We start from the raw sequence: 19,167 nt of genomic DNA, 5'->3' as shown, positions 1-19,167 counted from the left end.
ACGTCAGAATATATATAGAGGGATATTTTTGTCTAGTTTTTGGTTTATGGATGTTCAGTTCTTTACACGTGGGTTATTTGTTGAGGTTCTAAATGATTGTAAAATTAGCTGCCCTCAAAAAAGCATCCACTAAAAACTTGAGTACTCTTCAGAAAAGATAATCTTCTTAAATCATGTAGTTCTCGGAGGCAAAAAGGAGGAGGATACTCCTTATGGATAAGGATGTCCAAATAGAAATGCCAGGAACCTGACTTTTTAAGGTTGCTTTGACATGTTCTTGTTTATGTTTAAAGTGCTGCTCCCACTGAACTCAGCTTGGCATGGCTGTGTTAAAAAAAGAGAGCAAAGCTTTCAATTTAATTATCTACAAAATGATGAAAATAGTGAGCGACCACATAAATGAAAAAAACAGGTGATGCAGCTTCTCTGAAATTTCATGGAAATCTGACCAAATCAATGTAGTACTTTAGTACACTATTCAGCTCTTGTAACTGTGAAAACATCTTCTGTCCACTTGCAGTCCCCAGCCTTATTCACTGTACGTACTCCAATTTGCTCTCCTGATTTCCTTGGAGATAAATATAGATGTGACAAGTGGGTTAGAAGTGTTGTGAGAACTTCGAGATAGCGAGCTACACCTCTGCCAAATGCATGTTGTTATGCAAAATAAGATTATCTGTATCCCCTGATCTATTGATAAACTGAAGTTGAGATGGGAAAAGTAAGAGCCAAGATAGCAGTAATTAAAGCTTGAGTGCCACTGTGGTAACTGATGAAATACGAAGTCTTCTGGAAATAGATTTCCCAATGATAATACTTTTTCTGAAAGCCATGACTTAACTTAGGGATATGCAACATGTTTTAAGTGTCATCTAAAGATGCATCAATGAGCCTGAAGAAGATTGATGAAGTGTTGAGATGTTGCAAAAACCGGAAGAAAGCTCCATTCTGATTGGCAAACATATTAATTGGAAACTGAACAGTCCTGTGTATGTATTTTATTCTCTCCTCTTGTAAGATGAAGAAAAACATTAAAATGAACCTTTTCATTGTCCACACAGCTGTTTGTTGTTTAGTTAATTACCAGTGCTTGTGAAGGTGTCTTTTCAGCTGATTCTTACTGAACCATTAGGCTAGCTTTAAGGAGTGGAAAGAGTGGAAATGATTTTCTCAGTTGAGAATATAAGCACCATTTCAGTGATCCCCCGATGAAGGAGGTAACCGGCACGAACTTGAACATAGGAAGTTCCATCTAAACATGAGGAGAAACTTTTTTACTTTGAGGGTGGCAGGCTGCCCGGAGAGGTGGTGGAGTCTTTGTCTCTGGAGACATTCCAAACCTGCCTGGACGATGCGTTCCTGTCCAGCCTGCTCTGGGTGACCCTGCTCTGGCAGGGGGGTTGGACGAGATGATCTCCAGAGGTCCCTTCCAACCCCACCATTCTGTGATTTTGTGAATGCAAAAAGTTTGTTTCACAGGGTTCTGTTTTGTCTTCTGTAACAGAGGAGAGCTCTTCTCTAGCAGCTCTTTTTGTTGTGGGTGAAATGGTGTATAATTTAAAGCCATCCCCAGCAGACATGTTCTTGTCAGTATTTGGTAAGGTACGTCCTGGTGGCTCCCTTTTGAGGCAGAAGACGTGTGTGTGCCATTTTTTTTATTGCCACATGGTAGTTAGGTTCCACAGCCATTACAGATTCATAATAACCTAGAGACAGATGTTTTTGATCTTGAAAAACACTTAATATATTTTATATGTATATTTTACTTCAGGAAAGAAATCTTCCTTCTGTGGCTTATGTTGCGCAGAGGTCTGTGCGTTCAAAACCTGTGTTTAAATGCTTTTAGTTGCACTTTGAGCTTGTTGTTATGAAACACGTACTAAGTTTTAAACTAATTAAATACCTGCAAATGCTCTTCTATTTTATTGTGGAGCAATCACATCTAAGCTTAAGTTTAGATTTCTGCATCCAGTTCATTAATTTTCCAGGAGCTGTAAATGGAAAAAAAAGGGAGGATTATCTGGCCAAAAGATTTAAAATTGTGATCAAACTGATGTGGTTGTTCCAAAAGCTGTGGTTCATTCATTAAGAAATTAGTCTTTCTGGCCATAGCTTTTGAGTATTGGGTTTTATTTTGTTAATAGTGTCCAGAATCATCTTTCTTTGTGGCTATTTTTGTATACCATAGAAAAGTCGCTTCTTTCAACAAATTATATGATAGACTAGGAACAAGTTTCTTGAGAAACTCTCCGGAGAATGGTTTCCAGACTCTTACTCAGTCAGACAGTTGTTTTCTTAATCTGTTTGTAGAAGTCTGGCAACAGAATTCGCGTGATTTACTTAAAATATTAAGTTCTGCTTCTATCTAAAATTGGATTTTAATCCAGTATTGAAAGTTTAGTTCTCTTTCCGTCGTCTTCTTTCTCCACTGTTAGCTCATCAGTTTCCAGATCCAATTTTCCAACTGCTTTTTAATATGTTTTTGAGAATGCAAAGATAAATTATTTTAGAAAATATCAAGACTAAATTTATGGATGGGAATAATAAAATAGAATTTAATGTCACTTGAAAATATGTTGTAAAGATGCCTTGATAGTGGCTGTTTTGCTTCTAGAGAGTATAAATGCTCAGAATAGGATGATACGTATTTTTTGAACTTGAGTAGGCCAAGAAAAAAAAATTCTAGCAATGTAACAGTGTGAAAAAATATTTGGGTGTTGAGTTTAATTGAAATGTGAACCCATTTACTTTTAAATAACTAGAGCAGAATTCCATCCTGTCTCTGATCCTGGACAAAGCCACATTTGTCCTGTTATCTAGGAGTGCCTGTATTGTCGTAGGTGATGCTTATAGTTCCCGAAAACTGTTTGGTCCATCAGCTCAGGAAAAATCTCTCTTTAAAAAAATGTGCATTCCAGGAGTATTAAAACTTGTTTTAAAAAACAGGCATTTGAATCTTAGTTCATTTTTCATACATATTCGATCTCTGTAGTTCTGTTTGCAAGGAAATACAGTTATTCAGCTTTGTTTTGGACAGGACTTACTGTATGGAAAAGAATGGCAGAAAAGGCCGTTTTGAGCAACAGTATATTTAAATAGTGTTTGGGAGTTGCAGATCTTCAGTAAGACCATATTTTTTTGAAAGGACTTTGAGGTCTTTTCTAATATGCCTTCAAAACTTAATTTGAAAAGCTGTGTAACTTACAAATTAGAAGGTCAAAAATAGATTTGATTTTAATGTGGAAACCGAGGACCGTGTTTAGTTGCAAAACTCCCTAAATCCACTTTTAGACGTTTACTTAAATGGTCTAGTATCAAAGATGTGCGTTTTTCTTTCCAGCTGAAAGAAACAAGTGTTTTATGATGCATAAAAAAGAATATCAATAAAGAATTGTTTATGGCTTCCTGTTTTTTATGTTGTCCCACTTTTTAAAAAAAGTTATTTTGGCTAAGGGTTGTATTATTGTTTTATAACAATGCTTGTGTATCACTCGCGAGCTGAGGACCTTGGAGCGCTGAGGCCAGGCTCGTTTACTGTAAGGCTCTACTTGGATGTAGAAGAATGGCTTCTAAACTGAGGATGGAAAAAAGATTTATTTCCTAATATTGTGGTTCAGCAAGAAGTGTGACATAAATGACAACATGTAGTCTTGTTTTGAAGGGGTAGGCTGTGCTATTGTTTCATGCTTACATTTTGCATTACTTGCTGCGGTGTATGATGACAGGGCTATAGAAATGTGGCTGTAGGAAACATTTTTGTTACTATTTTGCACACCTCTGCAAAACCCCCAGCAAGAATCTGCGTGTGATCTCTGTTAAGTGCAAACATATACATAGGTAGAGGCCCTTTGCTTGATCTTAATTTTAAAATCTAGCTTCAAAGTGGTAGCAATGAATTCTGGAGCAGGGCCGATACAATGTCTAGAGCACAGTAATGACGTCCTATGGCTCTCAACATGTTTCGCATCCAAATCTGAGTGAATATATTTTGTATCATTTGGGATTTAGAAAAAAAAAAGGTGCCTGGAGCTGTATACTTACTTTATATGGGTTTGCATTCTCTTTGAGGTTATGAAGAAGTAAATGTTACTTTACTTCTGGGCAGTGAAATGGAGTCCATGCAGCCCTTTAAACTTTTGATTAATTATTTTGGTGAAGACATTATTTGACTCTTAATTTTTTCTAGCTGTTTCCACTTAGTGCAAATGGGACAGGGAGAAAGACCCTTACATGTTTATAGGTGCTATGGAAAAATGAAATACTCTGTGTTATCTGCCTTGTTAATGTAAAACAGTCAACACCTGGTAATGGGCCTCTTCTCCATCTTGATATGTATGGGAATATTTATATGCTGGTCACATCCTTGGTAAGCATGCAAAGTGCTAGTTAGAATTACCAGTGGATGTGCAGTTCAGCTGTGGTTTGCACAGTCTGTGCTCATCAGTTCATGTTTAGGGGCCAAATCTACAGAAATATGCGCACAGGCTCTTTTAAGACTGGAAAAAGACCTGTTAACCTTGATTTAGTCAAAATTGTTGTCTGCTATTTATTAAAACTTACCTAAGGTTTAGCAGTGCAAGATGCATCTATACAGATCTGTGTTTTCATGCAGCTGTGGCTTTTGAGAGTTATCATGCAAATTGTCTGACGTCATGACACTCATTTCGTGGTGTGCGTTGCAGTAAATGAGCTGTGATAGGCAGCTACTGTCAAGTGTAACCTGTAACCATGATGGTGAAATGAAGTTCCGAGAAAACAGAGAGGCAGAGGGAAGTAAAAGGAAAATAAATGGAAGGAGTATAATTCTGACACGTTTTTTCCTAACCTGTTCTGCCAGAAGGCTTCAAGACCTTGTGGAGTTCAGCGCGGATATAATTTGTTTCCACTGAACCCTTGAAAGAATCTTTTTAAATAGGTCAAATGAAATTTCCTTGCTTTTAAGTTTGTATAACTCTCACTGTTTATGAAACCGTAAGCAACCTTGACAACAAACAAACTGACCTGAGTTGCTGAAAATACGCAGTCATGAGGGTATATTTTTGCATATGGTTCTGTTGTCTTTCAGTATTTGGTGTGGCATTTTCACATGTGTTGGGGGAGGGAATAAATCCAGAAAATTTGGAATAAAATCTACTTTTATACAATAGTAGAGGCTTTTACTTGGACAGCTACAAATAGAATTTTTCTCGCTATTATTGCAAGCTGTCATTATTTTCTGTTTAAAGCTTATCACGAGGCACACAGGTTTTTTTTCCTTCTTTTTCTCTGTTTACTTTTATTATTTTAGTAGATGCCTGGAAATAATAATATTATTATTGTTATTATTATTATCATCATCATCATTTTATTTATATGTGCCTTTGAAATGTAAAGCAGTTTTGGTGGCTGTAATTTGATTCTGTCACTTAAGGAAGTAGGACTTTACCTTCAGCGAGGTTACTTAACGTTAGTTTCATGGGTTTTTTTCAGAAGTAAATGTGCGTTGATAATCATACGTCTGCTAATTTTCCTTTATTTGGGCAAAAGTTTCTTGATGATCTAGACAAAATGGCTTTGTAACTTAAGAATACCTAAGTATGTTTGCAATGCAACTATGATTTAGCAAAATTAAAACTTTGCTAATTACATTTTTGATGTAACCACATAGTGAACACAGTCTTCTATCTTATATAGTTTTGTCAGTCAGGAAGGAAAATAAAACTGCAACTCCGACATGATCGAGGATTAGAAAAAGGAAAAGTCAGTGCTCCCTTGAGAAATACAATACGCGTTTGTCATTGGTGGTAACTTCCCGTTTGGATGTTCGGAGCCTGCATGAAAAGTGGCTTTTTACTGCACAACTTACTCTGATTTTGCAGTTAGTGTCAAGATCCTTTTTACCCTAACCTTATGCCAAACTTATGTTTCAATTCTTAGCTTTGAAAATCATCTTGTATGTGACTTCAGAATGAAAGGATGCTGTATTTCAAAGCTGGGTTGCCTTTGGCAAATGTGTTTCAATGCCAGGTTTCTGGTGTCCATGGCAACCTGTGCAGAGGGAGGAGAGGCTGTTGCTGGCTGGACCTAGACAGGGACAGACATGCAAATGGAAATTTGGAATTTGCTAAGTGAGAAAAGCGCTTGAGGTTGAAGAAAGTAGCAGACCTGAGATGAGGCAACAGTGGACTGATTAAAGGGGGTGAGGCAGAGGTCATAAATGGGAAAGGGGTTGATGTATTTATGCCTAGTAGAGCATGCTAATTTTAAAAGACCTGAAATGACACCCCAAAAAGAATAGCAAAATGTTGGTCAAAATTACTGTCAGTTTTCCCATCTCCCTTTGTGTGATGGTACGTGAAGTAGATAATAGTGTTTCCCTGCTATTGTTTTTTCCATTAGTTCATGGAAAACGTTTCTGCATCTTTTTTATTTTGTGTCCTTAAGTGAAAATATGTATATATATATATATAGCATAATCTCACATCATATTTCTGTTCCTCTCTATCCTGTTTTCCCATGAGCTCCTTATGTTATTCATTGCATAGATTTGCTTTTGAGTATCTGTTGCAGAAGGTGGAAGAGCTGGGTAAATGAAATAGGACTGTATGAAGAAAGCATGTGGTCCCACAAAGTGGTTTTAAAATTGTGTTTTGAAGCACTGGTCTGTTTCCTCAGGAAAATTTTGAGAACCAGTAAATTTGCCTAGGTGTATATCTAATGCAGTAGAACATAAAATATTGTTATGCCTCTGCATAAATTTATGGTAGATTATCATAAAATTTTATATAACTCATATGTTGTATATTGTACACGCTGTGTGTCCTTCTGTTTCAGAAAGAACAGTGTGTAACTGGAAGGGTAGAGGAGGAGGGACAGGATGGCTGGCCAGAGAATGGCTTTTGCGTAAGAAGTGATTGATCGGTGTGGGATTCTTTAGTTTTGAGTAAAGGTAACTGAAGGAAGATACGATACAGGCATCAAAACCAGGACTGACACGAAAGATGAAGATGACTGTTTACTGCCTCGTATAATTAAAAATATGCAGACAACAAATATAATTAGCAGGATCAGGCTTAAATGTAAGGGTATGTCTTCTACGCTGATACATAACTAAGCTGTGGAACTCCAGGTGCTAAAAATTTACACAGATTCAGAAGTAATATTCATGGAAGAAAATTTGATGAACAGCTTTAAATCTATGATTCCAGAAGTTTCTGATTCAAAAATCACTGAATATCTGGAGAAAATGCTTTCTAAATATTGCTTTTAAGTGATATGTGCTTATTCTGTTCCTGTGTCCCTCCTTTACCATCCTAGTGATGTTTGCTAATAGCCACAGAGAAAATGCTAGATCAGATGGATCTCAGGTCTCACATGTGGTGGCTCTTTGTATGTACTAGTTATGATGGTGAGTGCTTTTAAAAAGCAGAGGAAGGAACCTGGTAATTCTGTATTCAGAGAACTGTTTCAATAATGTATGGTACATCTAAAAAAAATGAAGCCACACATGAAGGAGAAAACAAATTTTAACAGCTGCTTATAGAGACCCTTTTATTAGGTATGTTCAAGGAATGCAACCAGATTTTTGCAAAACTAAATTTAATGTATGACCATAGCATGAGTTGAGGACTTTTTTTTTTTTTTTTTTTAAATTTTAAGAGAGTGGGGCACTGACTGAAGACTGAATGTTTTATGAATTGAAGCTTAGAGGCCAGTGGATATTCTTGGTGTTTTTTTCTTTTTTCCTTTTTTTTTAACAAAAAAGCTATAAATTTATATGCTAGCTGTTGCTTTCCGTGTAAAATGTTTGCTGCGTGCTATTGGTTGTGTAAAGGCTTGTGCATCAGACCTTAGCTAGCTGTTAATACTTCTTTGGCAGCACCTTGGAAGAAATTTTTTTCTTGAAGAAAATAAAAGGAATGTAAGGCTGACGTATGTTTTAAGTGTTTTGATGTATAAACAATGTCTAGTGTGTATCCTTTTGACCAATGGACATAACATAATCTTAGTGGTGATTTGATTTTTAATTCCATGGAATAGTATGTCTAAGTACTGTTGGGCGTTTTATGATGTTTTACCAAAGCAGTCCTTTGTTGATATCAGGTAAATATAAAATGACATCCCTTCATTTTGTGATGTTCCTCCACCTCTGTTTTTCCTCCCAAGCTGTATCAGAATGTCGTGGTTGCTTCCTCAGCGTAAACTGAATGCATTGTGAAGTGTAGCCTGTGACTAATCGCCTCTTGCTGTCTCTACTTATTAACTGTCTGATGGTGATGTGGTTGCACTACTTTCTACACGTGGCCTCAAGGATATGGCATTGTGACACCCATATTAAAATATGCAAGGCTTGATTTCAAAAGACGTTTTGGGTTGGAAAGTTAGAGAGGTTATAAGCTAATAACTGTGGCTGTTTTTACCCCTTTTATTTTAATGAATATTAGGTGGTAGTAGAATAAGGCATACCTATTTCATGTTTATACATTCTACATCTACAGTTGATGTTCCAGAAGCTATTTATTTTCACTTGTGCTCCAGTTTTGTTGAATTAATGTTATCCTACAGTTCAAGGCATATGTTTGGAATACGGCTTAGCAATTCTTTTTACTGAAAATGCATTTAAAGTTTAAGTGTCAGTGTTTTACAAGTCAATTTGGTGCATTAGTACCAGATTAAAATATTATGGTGGCACACTGGTTTTTCAAGTTGCGTGCACCTGTATCTTTCTAAACAATATAACAAAATGAAACAGGTGCTGGACTGGTAATTGGTTATTGGCAAATGTGTAACTTGCATGTTATTGGAGAGAGAGTAACTGTGTGAATGTCTTAATTATTCATTGGTGTCTTGGTAGCTGTGAAATGGTTCTGTTGTAAAAACATTTTCTGTGATCTTTATCTATTTTAAGCAAAGATATTCCCTCTTCCCTTCTCCTTCCTGCTTTCCAATGAACCCTCAAATACCAGCTTATGAAATCAGATATAATTTAGTTTAGGAACAGAAACTTGTTATTACCATGGCTTGGTTTTGTTATTGTGATGATAATTTTACGAGAGAAACAGGAAACACAAAGCAGTATCTCTATAAGGTTTTCTAAAATAACGAATGGAGGTTACTAAAACTTTGTGGATAAATTTTTGAAACCTCAGATAATTCAGGGCCGAAAGCTGAGAGTGGTCAGCACTGCCCCCTTTGACAACTGTAAATTTTTAAGACATCCAACTGAAAGTGCATGAAATTATTGGTCATTTTAAATCTGTAATTTGTAGGTAGGATCTAGCAAACTAGTTGGAGTTTATTTAATTGAAACAAAGTATGTAATATAATATTTTACTAATGAGAATACTCGGTTCTTCACTGAAATTACTTTATGCTTGCACATGTTTTACGGCTCTACAGGTGTTTAATGATGCTTCTGCTTTAGTAATGTGTGAATTAATTTTTTCAAAATTTTATTTTCTTTAGGTGCTTATAAGAAGAAATAGGAACCTTTTCTCAAGTTGAAGACAAAGTAAAAGAAAACTGTATCATGTGTTAGAATACTGAAGAGTGACATTTCTTGGATTAGTATATTTCTGGATTGTGAAGCAAAAGAAAGAAGAGGCTGAAAATGGGGAGAAAGAAAATACAGATCACAAGAATAATGGATGAACGGAACAGACAGGTGAGAAACAAGGAGTCTGCATGAACAAGTTCATCAGTAATTCTAAAAATGAATGGAAATTTTGAATACGTTACTCTTCATTCACTCTTCTGAAGCCGAGCTTTGTCTTCATGTATCTACAGATGGCATTACCAGAGTACAAATAAGAAATGTCTCAATGGTTTTACTACTGTTCGAGGGAAAATTGTTATTTATAAGCAATATCAATTACTACTATAAATTTAAATGGTATCCTAGTCTGTATTTCCAGTACACTGGAGGATTGTGTTGAAACTGACACCTTACTTGATCTAATAGCTACTAGGAACACTTAGTAATGAAGATATAGAGAAAAGGATGAGAAATTCAGAAGGGATGTCATAAAAGTATTTGCTGCAGCCTCTTTGACAGATGAGTTTGACATAGCTGTGGACAATGATCTGCTGTGGGTTTGGCTATAATAATTAACTTTGTTAACATAATTCTATTTAAAAGCATTGATTTATATTCCTTGTAAGAACTGTTTACAACAGTCTTTAAAAATTGTCAGTCAAAAGGGAAGAGTGCTGTTTTAGGGAAAGCTCCTTAGTTGGCTACTCTTGCCCTAATAAAGGGGTGTCCTGTGAATTTGAAAAGTACCCAAAGCTTATGACTCTGTATAGAATTAGTTTTTCCTTTTAACTTCTAAATTGCTACATGAGATATGAAATAAGATTTTAATTGGATATTGAAATATATAGTGGGGTATCTGGAAGCTAGCATTTTTAAGGAAAAGTACTGTAGGAACGACTTAGGATATGTAAGAATAGTCATAGTGTGTCAGACCAAAGATGCTGCTAGGCCAGTGTCTTTTGTCCAATGATGGTCATAAGCAAATAAGTGTAGGGTAGAGGTGCACATGTTACACTACTCTGTAATCCTCTTCCAGCTTCTGACTATTCTTAGCTCAGGGATTTCCTGAGCTGGATGTGGTTTCCGTATATTTAGTAGCCATTAATGGATTTTTTTTTTTTCTGTTTTCCCCACCCCCTGCCGGTGAACTTGTTCAGTTATCCTTTGAGCTGTTATAAAGTTGCAGCATTTACAACATCTTTTGTCTAGGATTTTCTATAGGTCTATTACCTATTGTTTCTTGAAACACCTTTTATTTTATGCGTACTTACAATTCTGCTAGTTACTTAGCTCTTGTGTGGAAGCGGCAGCAGTCACTCCCTATCTAGTCTGTCCATCTTGCTTGTTGTTCTGTGGACGTCTGCCATGTTTTCTTATTTTCCCTTAAAATAACTCTTTCCGGCTGAAGCACCCTAGCTTACTTGTTTTAATGCATAATTTTTTACACACCTTTGACTATTCTCACCACTTCTCCCTAAACCTTCTTGGGTATTGCTGTGTTATTTTTGGTGGCAAAGGGACCCAGAACTGCGCAGCATTCAAGATGCAGGCAAAACATGGACTTACATAGTGGTGTGCTGATGTTTGTTCTCTGTTCTCTTCCTAGTATTTGATTTTCTTTTTTTACTTCTCCTTGTTCTCTGTTCTCTTCCTAGTATTTGGTTTTCTTTTTTTACTTCTCCTGAGCACCAACTTGATGTTAGTGTAGCGTCAGAATTCCATGAGACTGTTTGAGACCATTGCTGCTGACGTATCAGCTCGGAACCCATTGTTTTGTTTGTGAAATCAGGATTGTTTTTCTCCCTGTATCACTTTAAAGCAATGTAAACTCTGAGAAGACTATATATAGCAAGAAAAGTATTACTGGAGTTTGGGAGAAAGCCAAGTATTGTGTTTGAACAGCTTTAATCGCGCAGTGACTGTATGTTTGATGTAGATAAATGTCTTAAGTACACGTAGTAAAAGTAGATGAATTAATAACTTCAGTTCTTTCAAATCTTGCTCTAGAACTACGGGCATGTGGAAGAGGTGGAAATTGATCCCCCTCCCCCCTTTTTTAACTTATTTGGAGTAAGTTGGATAACCTTATTTTTGTTCTGCTTGAAATACAAATAGTGTTATACTATACCCTGACTTTGGTGTGGTGGGTTTTTTTTTCAGGATGAGTTGGGTTTTTTGGATCTCCATCTCATTGTTCAGATTGGAACAATGGAGAGGAGGAGGATTAGTGTATTTGTATCAATTTTTAGCCCACTTACACTATTGCTATGACTGAAGCAAAATAATGGGGATTAGATTCTGGTTTTGGCTCTTTTTTTTTTTTTGGCTACCACTTTTTGGGGCTTTTTAGTGATTAGGAAGAGGCTTTAAGGTCTAACTTAAAAATGGGATTAGGCTTGCCTTGTCCTTTTTCTGTGGAAAATCCAGAGATGATAACATACTGCATCTTGTTTTTAAAAGGTTTTAAAGAGATTAAATAGCTTTTGTTAGCGCAGCTAAATTATTTATGCATAGAGGTATTGATGGTGTTCTTTAACCCCACTGGTGTCCTGTGGTTTCGATAGCTAGTATATAGAGTCTTAACATACTGAAATGCCCTGATGCAAGGATATTTATTAGGCATTAATTTTCTTCTGAGATTTTGTTGTTATTGACCCGGATAAGGAGGGTATTTAGGGTTTGTTTTGCCAAATGAAAAGTATAGTTTGTCAGGTTTTTTTATGGCATATATAGCTGGTTAGTATGTCACTTATGAACATTCATATGAGGTCCCGTGTAGATGTTTAATGTGATGTTTAGGGTTTTTTTTATTTGAAAATACGAGCAGAATGGCATAGAGCTTTGCCTGCAGAGCAAGTTCATATAACTTATGTGGAAGAAAAGCTATTGTTCTATCAGAAGCATCTTATTTCTGATGGGATTGTATGCGAGCTCAAAACAGAATATATAGACCATTACTCTGGGGGATTACAGTTGTCATGAGACTGTCATTGTATTATTAATTAAGCGGTCTTATCTGCTCGAATGAGCTGTAGGACACTTATCTTCATTAAGCCGAAGAGAATAAAGTACGGTAAATTAGATATCAAAGGAGCTCAGTCTTGCTGCCTTTGCTCTCTCCTCCTTTCCCTTTTTTGCTAAGTAACATTAAAATAGTGCTGAGGAAGCCTTTGGCCTGCAATAAAGATACGTATTTTTGGTTTTAGTGTGGTCCTAAATGGCATACTAAATGACAAGGAAAAAAAAAATTGCAGAACTAATATTCTGCTTTCTGAGTTCTTAAATGACAAGTGAGTTGATAATAATCTATGTGCATTTACGTGAGGCTTGTACTTTAGCCATAGTGGGGTTTGGGTTCACCACTGTCCAAATACAATGTGAGAAATTGATGCTAGCTGAGAATCTCACAAATGAAAAATCTCATTAAGTGAAATAGTCTTACAAGAGGTGAGAAAGATAACATTTCAGTAGAGAAGTTAGGATCCCTTGCCCAGGATCGTGCGGGTCCTCAGTGGAACTAAGCCTTCAGTCTTCATTTAATGACTTGTCAAAGTAATATAGCACACACACATCTTGTTTATGATGCCTTTTTCCTGACAAAAACTGAACAGTAGTACCTGTCTATATCTGCTCACACTCAGGTAATATTCTTTTAAGTGTGTTGTAATTGACGTATCAGAAGAAGAACAACAGCTATTTAAAAAACCCAGTTTCCCCAAATCCCCAAAGGAACCCAGACAAAGTAATTCTTAATGTCCCATCCAAGATAGAATAAATAAATCCCAAGTGTTCTGAAAGAAGGATGTATAAAGTGACAGAACTGCTGGGGGGCTTATACAGGATTTGTTTTTAAAAAGCAGATGTATATATGTGGGTAGTACAATTTCCACCTGCGTTTGGGAAAACTACAGCCCATTAAAACCTACGATTGTACTTGGTCAACTTGTTGAATTGATAACTGAAAATACTAGCAGAAGATGCATTAGGGTAAAGCCTGTCAGATTTTTTGGGATCTTGTCTCACTAATGTATTGTAATTGTTAAACAATAAGTAGGTAAAAAGATCTGCTTACCCTAGTTGAATCTTGAATGTGTTACAGCACTCTTACATAAAATTGTTTCTGAGATAGTGCTGTATCGTAATGGAGCTTCTCACCAAACGTGCTTTAAAAGGGTTGAATAAAAGTTTATGGTGAGTACTCACTTTTCATCTGAACATGGAATATTCAAGCCTCACAAGAGGCTCTGTGATTAGTGGTCTTTAAACCCTAAGAAGTTTCTAAGTTAGAAACACTGCACAGGATCTTAGATGGAACTCTGGTTATAATATGCCTGACACTCCGTATTCTCATCTTTGTAGGTCTTCTGTTTATTACCTTCATTTCTGCTGTGGCTAAGTGTTAACAATCCAGGTTTTCAAAAGTCATAGGCACAGTGCACTTTTTTTTTTTATGGAAGTGGATTTTTTTTTTTTTAAATAGCTAGGGAGGAATCTCAGGTCCACAGTATCTTTGCAGACATTTATGGTGGAAGAGCAAAGTACGCATATACTGTTTTAATAGTACAGTTACTGTCAGCGTTCTGTGGACGTACTGTTGTTACTATATCTGTCTGCATCCCTCTGAGACTGTTTATGTGGTTGGAAGGATAGTACATATTTTGTATTATGGATAGTATTCAAAAAGTAATATGCCTGAGATACTTATCTCTGGAAAAAATGCCTTGAGGTGTGTATATACAGAACTTTGCCATCCATCTCCCAAAAACTTGATGTACACCTAGTTAAGCTATAGAAACCTATTAAACAGGTTTGATAGTTTCTTGTGGTTTACTTCATTCTGATCTTGCAAAAGTATTCTCACTGTTGCCTGTAAGTCAGTCATCTGTCGTAGAGGCGTATACTTTGAATCGTAACATGGGGATGTGGATATGGCCATAAACAGAGGTGTTCCCTTCAATACTGAAGCTTACATTGAAAGGCTAGATCCAAAAATAGCATCTTTATTGAAAAGGTCTCATCATACTAACTTTATAGAAGTAGATTAAGTGCCTTTTTGAGACACTTAAGAGGAAATTTAGTAAAAATGTTGTCCTTTAAGAAAAGCTGGCCTTAGCATCTGACCTGTGTCTGATTCAGCTTGATGTTGGATATGTTGATATTCTTATATCTTTAACTGACTGAAATCTTGTGGAAGGAATAATTTTTTAAAACTTTTTTTTATAACTGATGGTGATGTTTATAACTGTCTTTCCCCCTTCCCCAGTGGGCAAATGCTCCTTTGTGATGGTCTGTAATGGATTTATTTCCCCACAGCGGTTCTAATTGGACAGAATGATTGTTTCCTGATGCTCCCAAGTGGCAGAAAACAGCTTAAAAGTATAAGTAAATCTGATTAGATGGTTTAGTAGCAACAAAATAAGCATATTTCTTAGCATTGTATAATTAGAAATCATAGAAGCATAGTAACAGCGTTGCGTCCATTGACGCTGCTGTTTTCTTTGATTTTACTAGAATTAAGGTTGTGAGTAACTTGTAAACTAGTTACAGGATAACTCATCGTCACAGAGGAAAATATTGTGATACCTGGAAAGTCAGCGTTGGTTGAACAGAATGAAATATGGTTAGAGGATCATACAAACTTTAACTCTCCTTGGTAATTATATACCAGTGGAAGAGTTGTGGGGGTGTGATTGTTTAGCTTAGTCTAATATAGATCATTGGCCCTAGAAGTGACACCCAGATATGAGAAGCAGCTCTTTTTTTAAGCTTGTACACATGTTCAGTTGTGTTGCTTGTTAGTAGGAATTAATAGTATATTCCTTAATTGGTATATTCCTTGAATACTTGATTATAGTCTTTCAAACCCTTGTCATGTGTTAAAGAATGATTTATTTTTTTTTTTCTTCTCTAGGTCACCTTTACAAAGAGGAAGTTTGGATTAATGAAGAAGGCGTATGAGTTGAGTGTACTCTGTGACTGTGAAATAGCACTCATCATTTTTAACAGCTCTAACAAACTCTTTCAGTATGCCAGCACTGATATGGACAAAGTTCTACTTAAATACACAGAATACAATGAGCCCCATGAAAGCAGAACCAACTCAGATATCGTTGAGGTAACAATTTGAAAAGACACATCAGTTTTCTTGTCTCCTTAATACTTCAATTATAGAGCAATGTAGAGTATTTTAAGGTATTTTAACCAAATGTATTTAATAACATGAAAACCTTGTTAAAAAATGTAAACTACTGTTTTTAGTCTGGTTTGTCTAAGGCAATAAGTCTTTACGGACATGTTCTTTTCCCATCTGCCCTCCACCCCCTGCCAGTTTCTGGGAGACGTGTTTGATTTCAGCCACATTTGGCAATGGAAATAGAGGTGTGAAAGATGATATTTTTTTTTTTTTTTCTGGGGGAGAGAGGAGGGGAAACATTCAAGGTTTTCATGGAAAAAATCAATTGGATGGAGAATAAGGTCCAAAGAGTGGACTCAGCATAAAAGACAATTACAGTCGCCCCTTTTCTCTTCTGAGGTAGTAGCCACTTTACCAGTCAAATGTTGCACACAGTCAAATCAAGCACAACCTGTGCTGACCCTTGTTCAGCCAAAAAAAAAAAAAACACCCAAAAAAGCGACTCTGTGGAGCAAATGAACTTAATTAAATTTGTTGTCCAGTCACTCTGTATGTCAGGTAAAACATAGCAGTAGAATGACTGCAGTTTCTGCAGAGATAGATATTTACTAAAGGTAGTGGTTTCATCTACTTTTATTATGCTTGTGCTTTAAATAGAAACTCTTTCCAGTACATAATTTCTAAATTAGGTGCAGTAGAAATCAAGGATTTTCTTGGCAATTGGAGCCTTTATGTACTGTAACTGCATTTCAGATAAGAGTCATGTCTCCAGTAGTCCTGTAAATAGACCAAAACAGGTGGCTGACTTAAGTGTTTCATTTAAATTCTGAAGTTGTCTTCCGAACAAATGCCTTGCTTTTTAGGAATGATTTAGGAATAGTGATTAGCCTTATATATCTGAAGGGTCTATTGCCAAGGGGATCACAGAGTACAGGGAGGATACTAGCTGATCTTGTAAATAAGTTTTCAACAAAAATTAAATGAGAAAACTGAGAAATAAACAAATGCCTTGTATTTCTTCCTCAGAAGATTCTCTGTTAACTTGTCAGCCACCCCAACTTCTGTCCTTAGCATTGAGTACTAATAAGAGGGATGATACAAGCATTAAAGAGTTGGAGGAATATTGCTTAGTCACTGGATTAGTATAAATAAGGTATAGCCTCTGTAGAGGAAGGGAAAACCTAATTCTTTCGAGATGAGCTTTTGACTGTGACAGATATGAATTCGAGATAAGGAATACAAGCAAGTCAGTTAGCCAGGCTGACTTTTGTTCTGCATCTGAAGCCTCTTTGTGTTAAGACTTGTGGAAATAGAGCTTCTTCACATCATAAGAACTAAGAACCTCTTCCAAAATAATTGCTGTGCAAGGCTGCCTGTAGGTTTTTTGGGGTCTTTTTTTCAATTTTTTTTTTTTTCAAGGTCAAGTGTCTGACCCCTGGCAACTACATAAAAAAGTGCAGTTGGTAGCCAAGTGTATGTATGGTTTCTATCCTGGGGCAACATCCAAGGGCTTGTCTGCAGATTCTGTCTAATTTTTCTCTATAGGTTTACTGTATTATACTAGTGTGGGATTTGGGACTTTCATTTTTCAAACATAGTATAATTTAGGAGTGCATCTCCCAGTCTCTTCAGGTTAGGCCTGTGTGTTCTTTAGTTTGCTTGAAATGTTTTGGTTTATATTTTTTTTTCTTTCTTAGTAAAAAGTTATTTAGCCAGAGGGGAGTGTATACCTTTTTGCAGGGAAAGTAAGTTCTTTAAGCTTATGACTGTGTTCTAGATGGGAAAGTTAAGTCAGTAGAATGAAATATTTACAAGCTCAATATATGTGTAACGTAGAGTGATGTCTTCTCTCTGGATTCAAGGAAAAAAAATTGTGTGTACAGTATTTCAGGGACATACTCCACAGTTTCAGTTTTTGCAACTGATTGCATGTTAGATTTGCTCTGCCTACGTGGTAACTTTGTAGTCTATTAGCTGTTGTTCTTTATGCAATTAAGAGATTTCATTCATGGTTGGGTTTGGATGGTTTGCTTCTCACTATGTAAATAATGTCTTTAATTTAGAGAAACATGCCTTTTCAGTGGAAAATTCAGAGCTGAATTGGTTCAGTGGAGAATATGATGTGCTTTGGAGCAGACGCAGTGACAGTTACAGCATAGGTAGGGAAGAACGTAGGAGAAGAGATGAGATGGGGGAAGAGTAAGGCTCCTGTATTTTAGCACTAGCAGGTTGCCAAAAGCTCACTGCTTCAAGCAGTTTCACCATTGACAGGTGCTTGTGGCATGATAGAGGTGAAGTTACAGCACCAGCATTTTGGAAACGTTCTGAAAGAACAGCCTAAAAGGGCTTCTCTTTATTGTGCCTATGTAGAAATACTATTTTAACAAATAAAAATTACAACCTACTTCCCCCCCCCCCGCCCCCCCCCAAAATCTGGCAAATATATACTAAACCAATTTAGAATAAGTAATTCCATTTTATGGAGTTATAGTGGATGTATGCATCTTAGTTAACACTTTGGTAAGTCACTTGCCTCCTTGGATATGACAGATGGTATTTATTGTGACGTGGGCTCGCCGTGAAACTAGTCTTGACCCACTGTGTTCCTGATATGCATGACAGGAGGGGTTTTTTGCTGTGCTAGAAGGAAAGCTAATTCTACACAGCTCAGAAGCTGTATAAGAGAAGAAACAAATCTACTGTTACTTATTTTCAGTACTGGGTAGATGGTAATGTTGTAAATGATTAAGTGAAATTGATGAGACATCTTCCCCTTATAGTTGGCTCCTGTTCAATTTTGGCATAGGAATTGCTTTTGTATGCCCGGAGCCTGGTATCTTCTGTTGCTGCTGGAACGTTTGTGTGAAAACATAGTAGGAGGGAGAGTACTGGCATCTTAAATGAATGCTGGAATTTTTTTTTGATACATGCCCTTATGTCTTTCCCTGTACGTGTTACTGTAGATGTGAATGCTCTGTTGCTGTCTTATACCTATTCTTTCCTAATTTTTTTAGCCCTTTTATGTGTTTTCATTGGTCCCATTTTTCTTTGTAATTTCTGTTAACATTTCCTTGTCCCACATCCCCCCTCTTTTTTTTTATTCAATTTCTAAACGGTCTACCTAGCAATAAATTGTTGGCTTTTTTATCTATTTCTTACCATGGGGTTTTGTTTTCATAATTTTCTTTTTGTTTTCTTTCATAGCTACTGGTAACTAGTAACTGATAGGGATGTAAGGAATGTGGTTTTTCAGTCATCTTGGCAGAGTTACAGGCTGGAATTGGAAGTTACAAAACTTCGTTTTAATGTAAGCTTAGTTTTCTAAGTATCAGTAGTATACTTGGGGATGGTCTGTTCCCTGCCATTTGGTACTTTGAAGATTAAGGGAGAAGATCTTGTAACAGATGGCCTGCACACAGTTTTAAAGGATAATTTGTGTGGCTTTTTTGAGCTTGAACACAACCTCTTCAACTTCTTTGCTGTTTGAATCTGTTCTACAGCATTGGAAAAATGGTGAATA

At 36.5% G+C, this 19,167-nt stretch overlaps 1 protein-coding gene across 9 annotated transcripts in view; it reads left to right on the top strand.

Moving 5' to 3' along the window:
• MEF2A (myocyte enhancer factor 2A) overlaps positions 1-19,167 on the top strand; it is a 93,558-nt gene that overhangs the window by 27,627 nt on the left and 46,764 nt on the right. For all 9 annotated transcript variants that reach the window (XM_054213653.1, XM_054213649.1, XM_054213655.1 and 6 more), the window contains 2 exons: positions 9,445-9,643; positions 15,426-15,629. In XM_054213653.1, the coding sequence (XP_054069628.1) occupies positions 9,590-9,643; positions 15,426-15,629 (258 nt within the window). In that variant the 5' untranslated portion in view covers positions 9,445-9,589. Of the gene's footprint in view, positions 1-9,444; positions 9,644-15,425; positions 15,630-19,167 lie in introns of those variants that run through there.

This window comes from Rissa tridactyla, chromosome 9, assembly GCF_028500815.1.
Source record: "Rissa tridactyla isolate bRisTri1 chromosome 9, bRisTri1.patW.cur.20221130, whole genome shotgun sequence".
Classification (NCBI taxonomy): domain Eukaryota; kingdom Metazoa; phylum Chordata; class Aves; order Charadriiformes; family Laridae; genus Rissa; species Rissa tridactyla.
The sequence above is the reverse complement of the archived record's forward strand: the minus strand, read 5'-3'. Positions and strand labels throughout refer to the sequence as shown.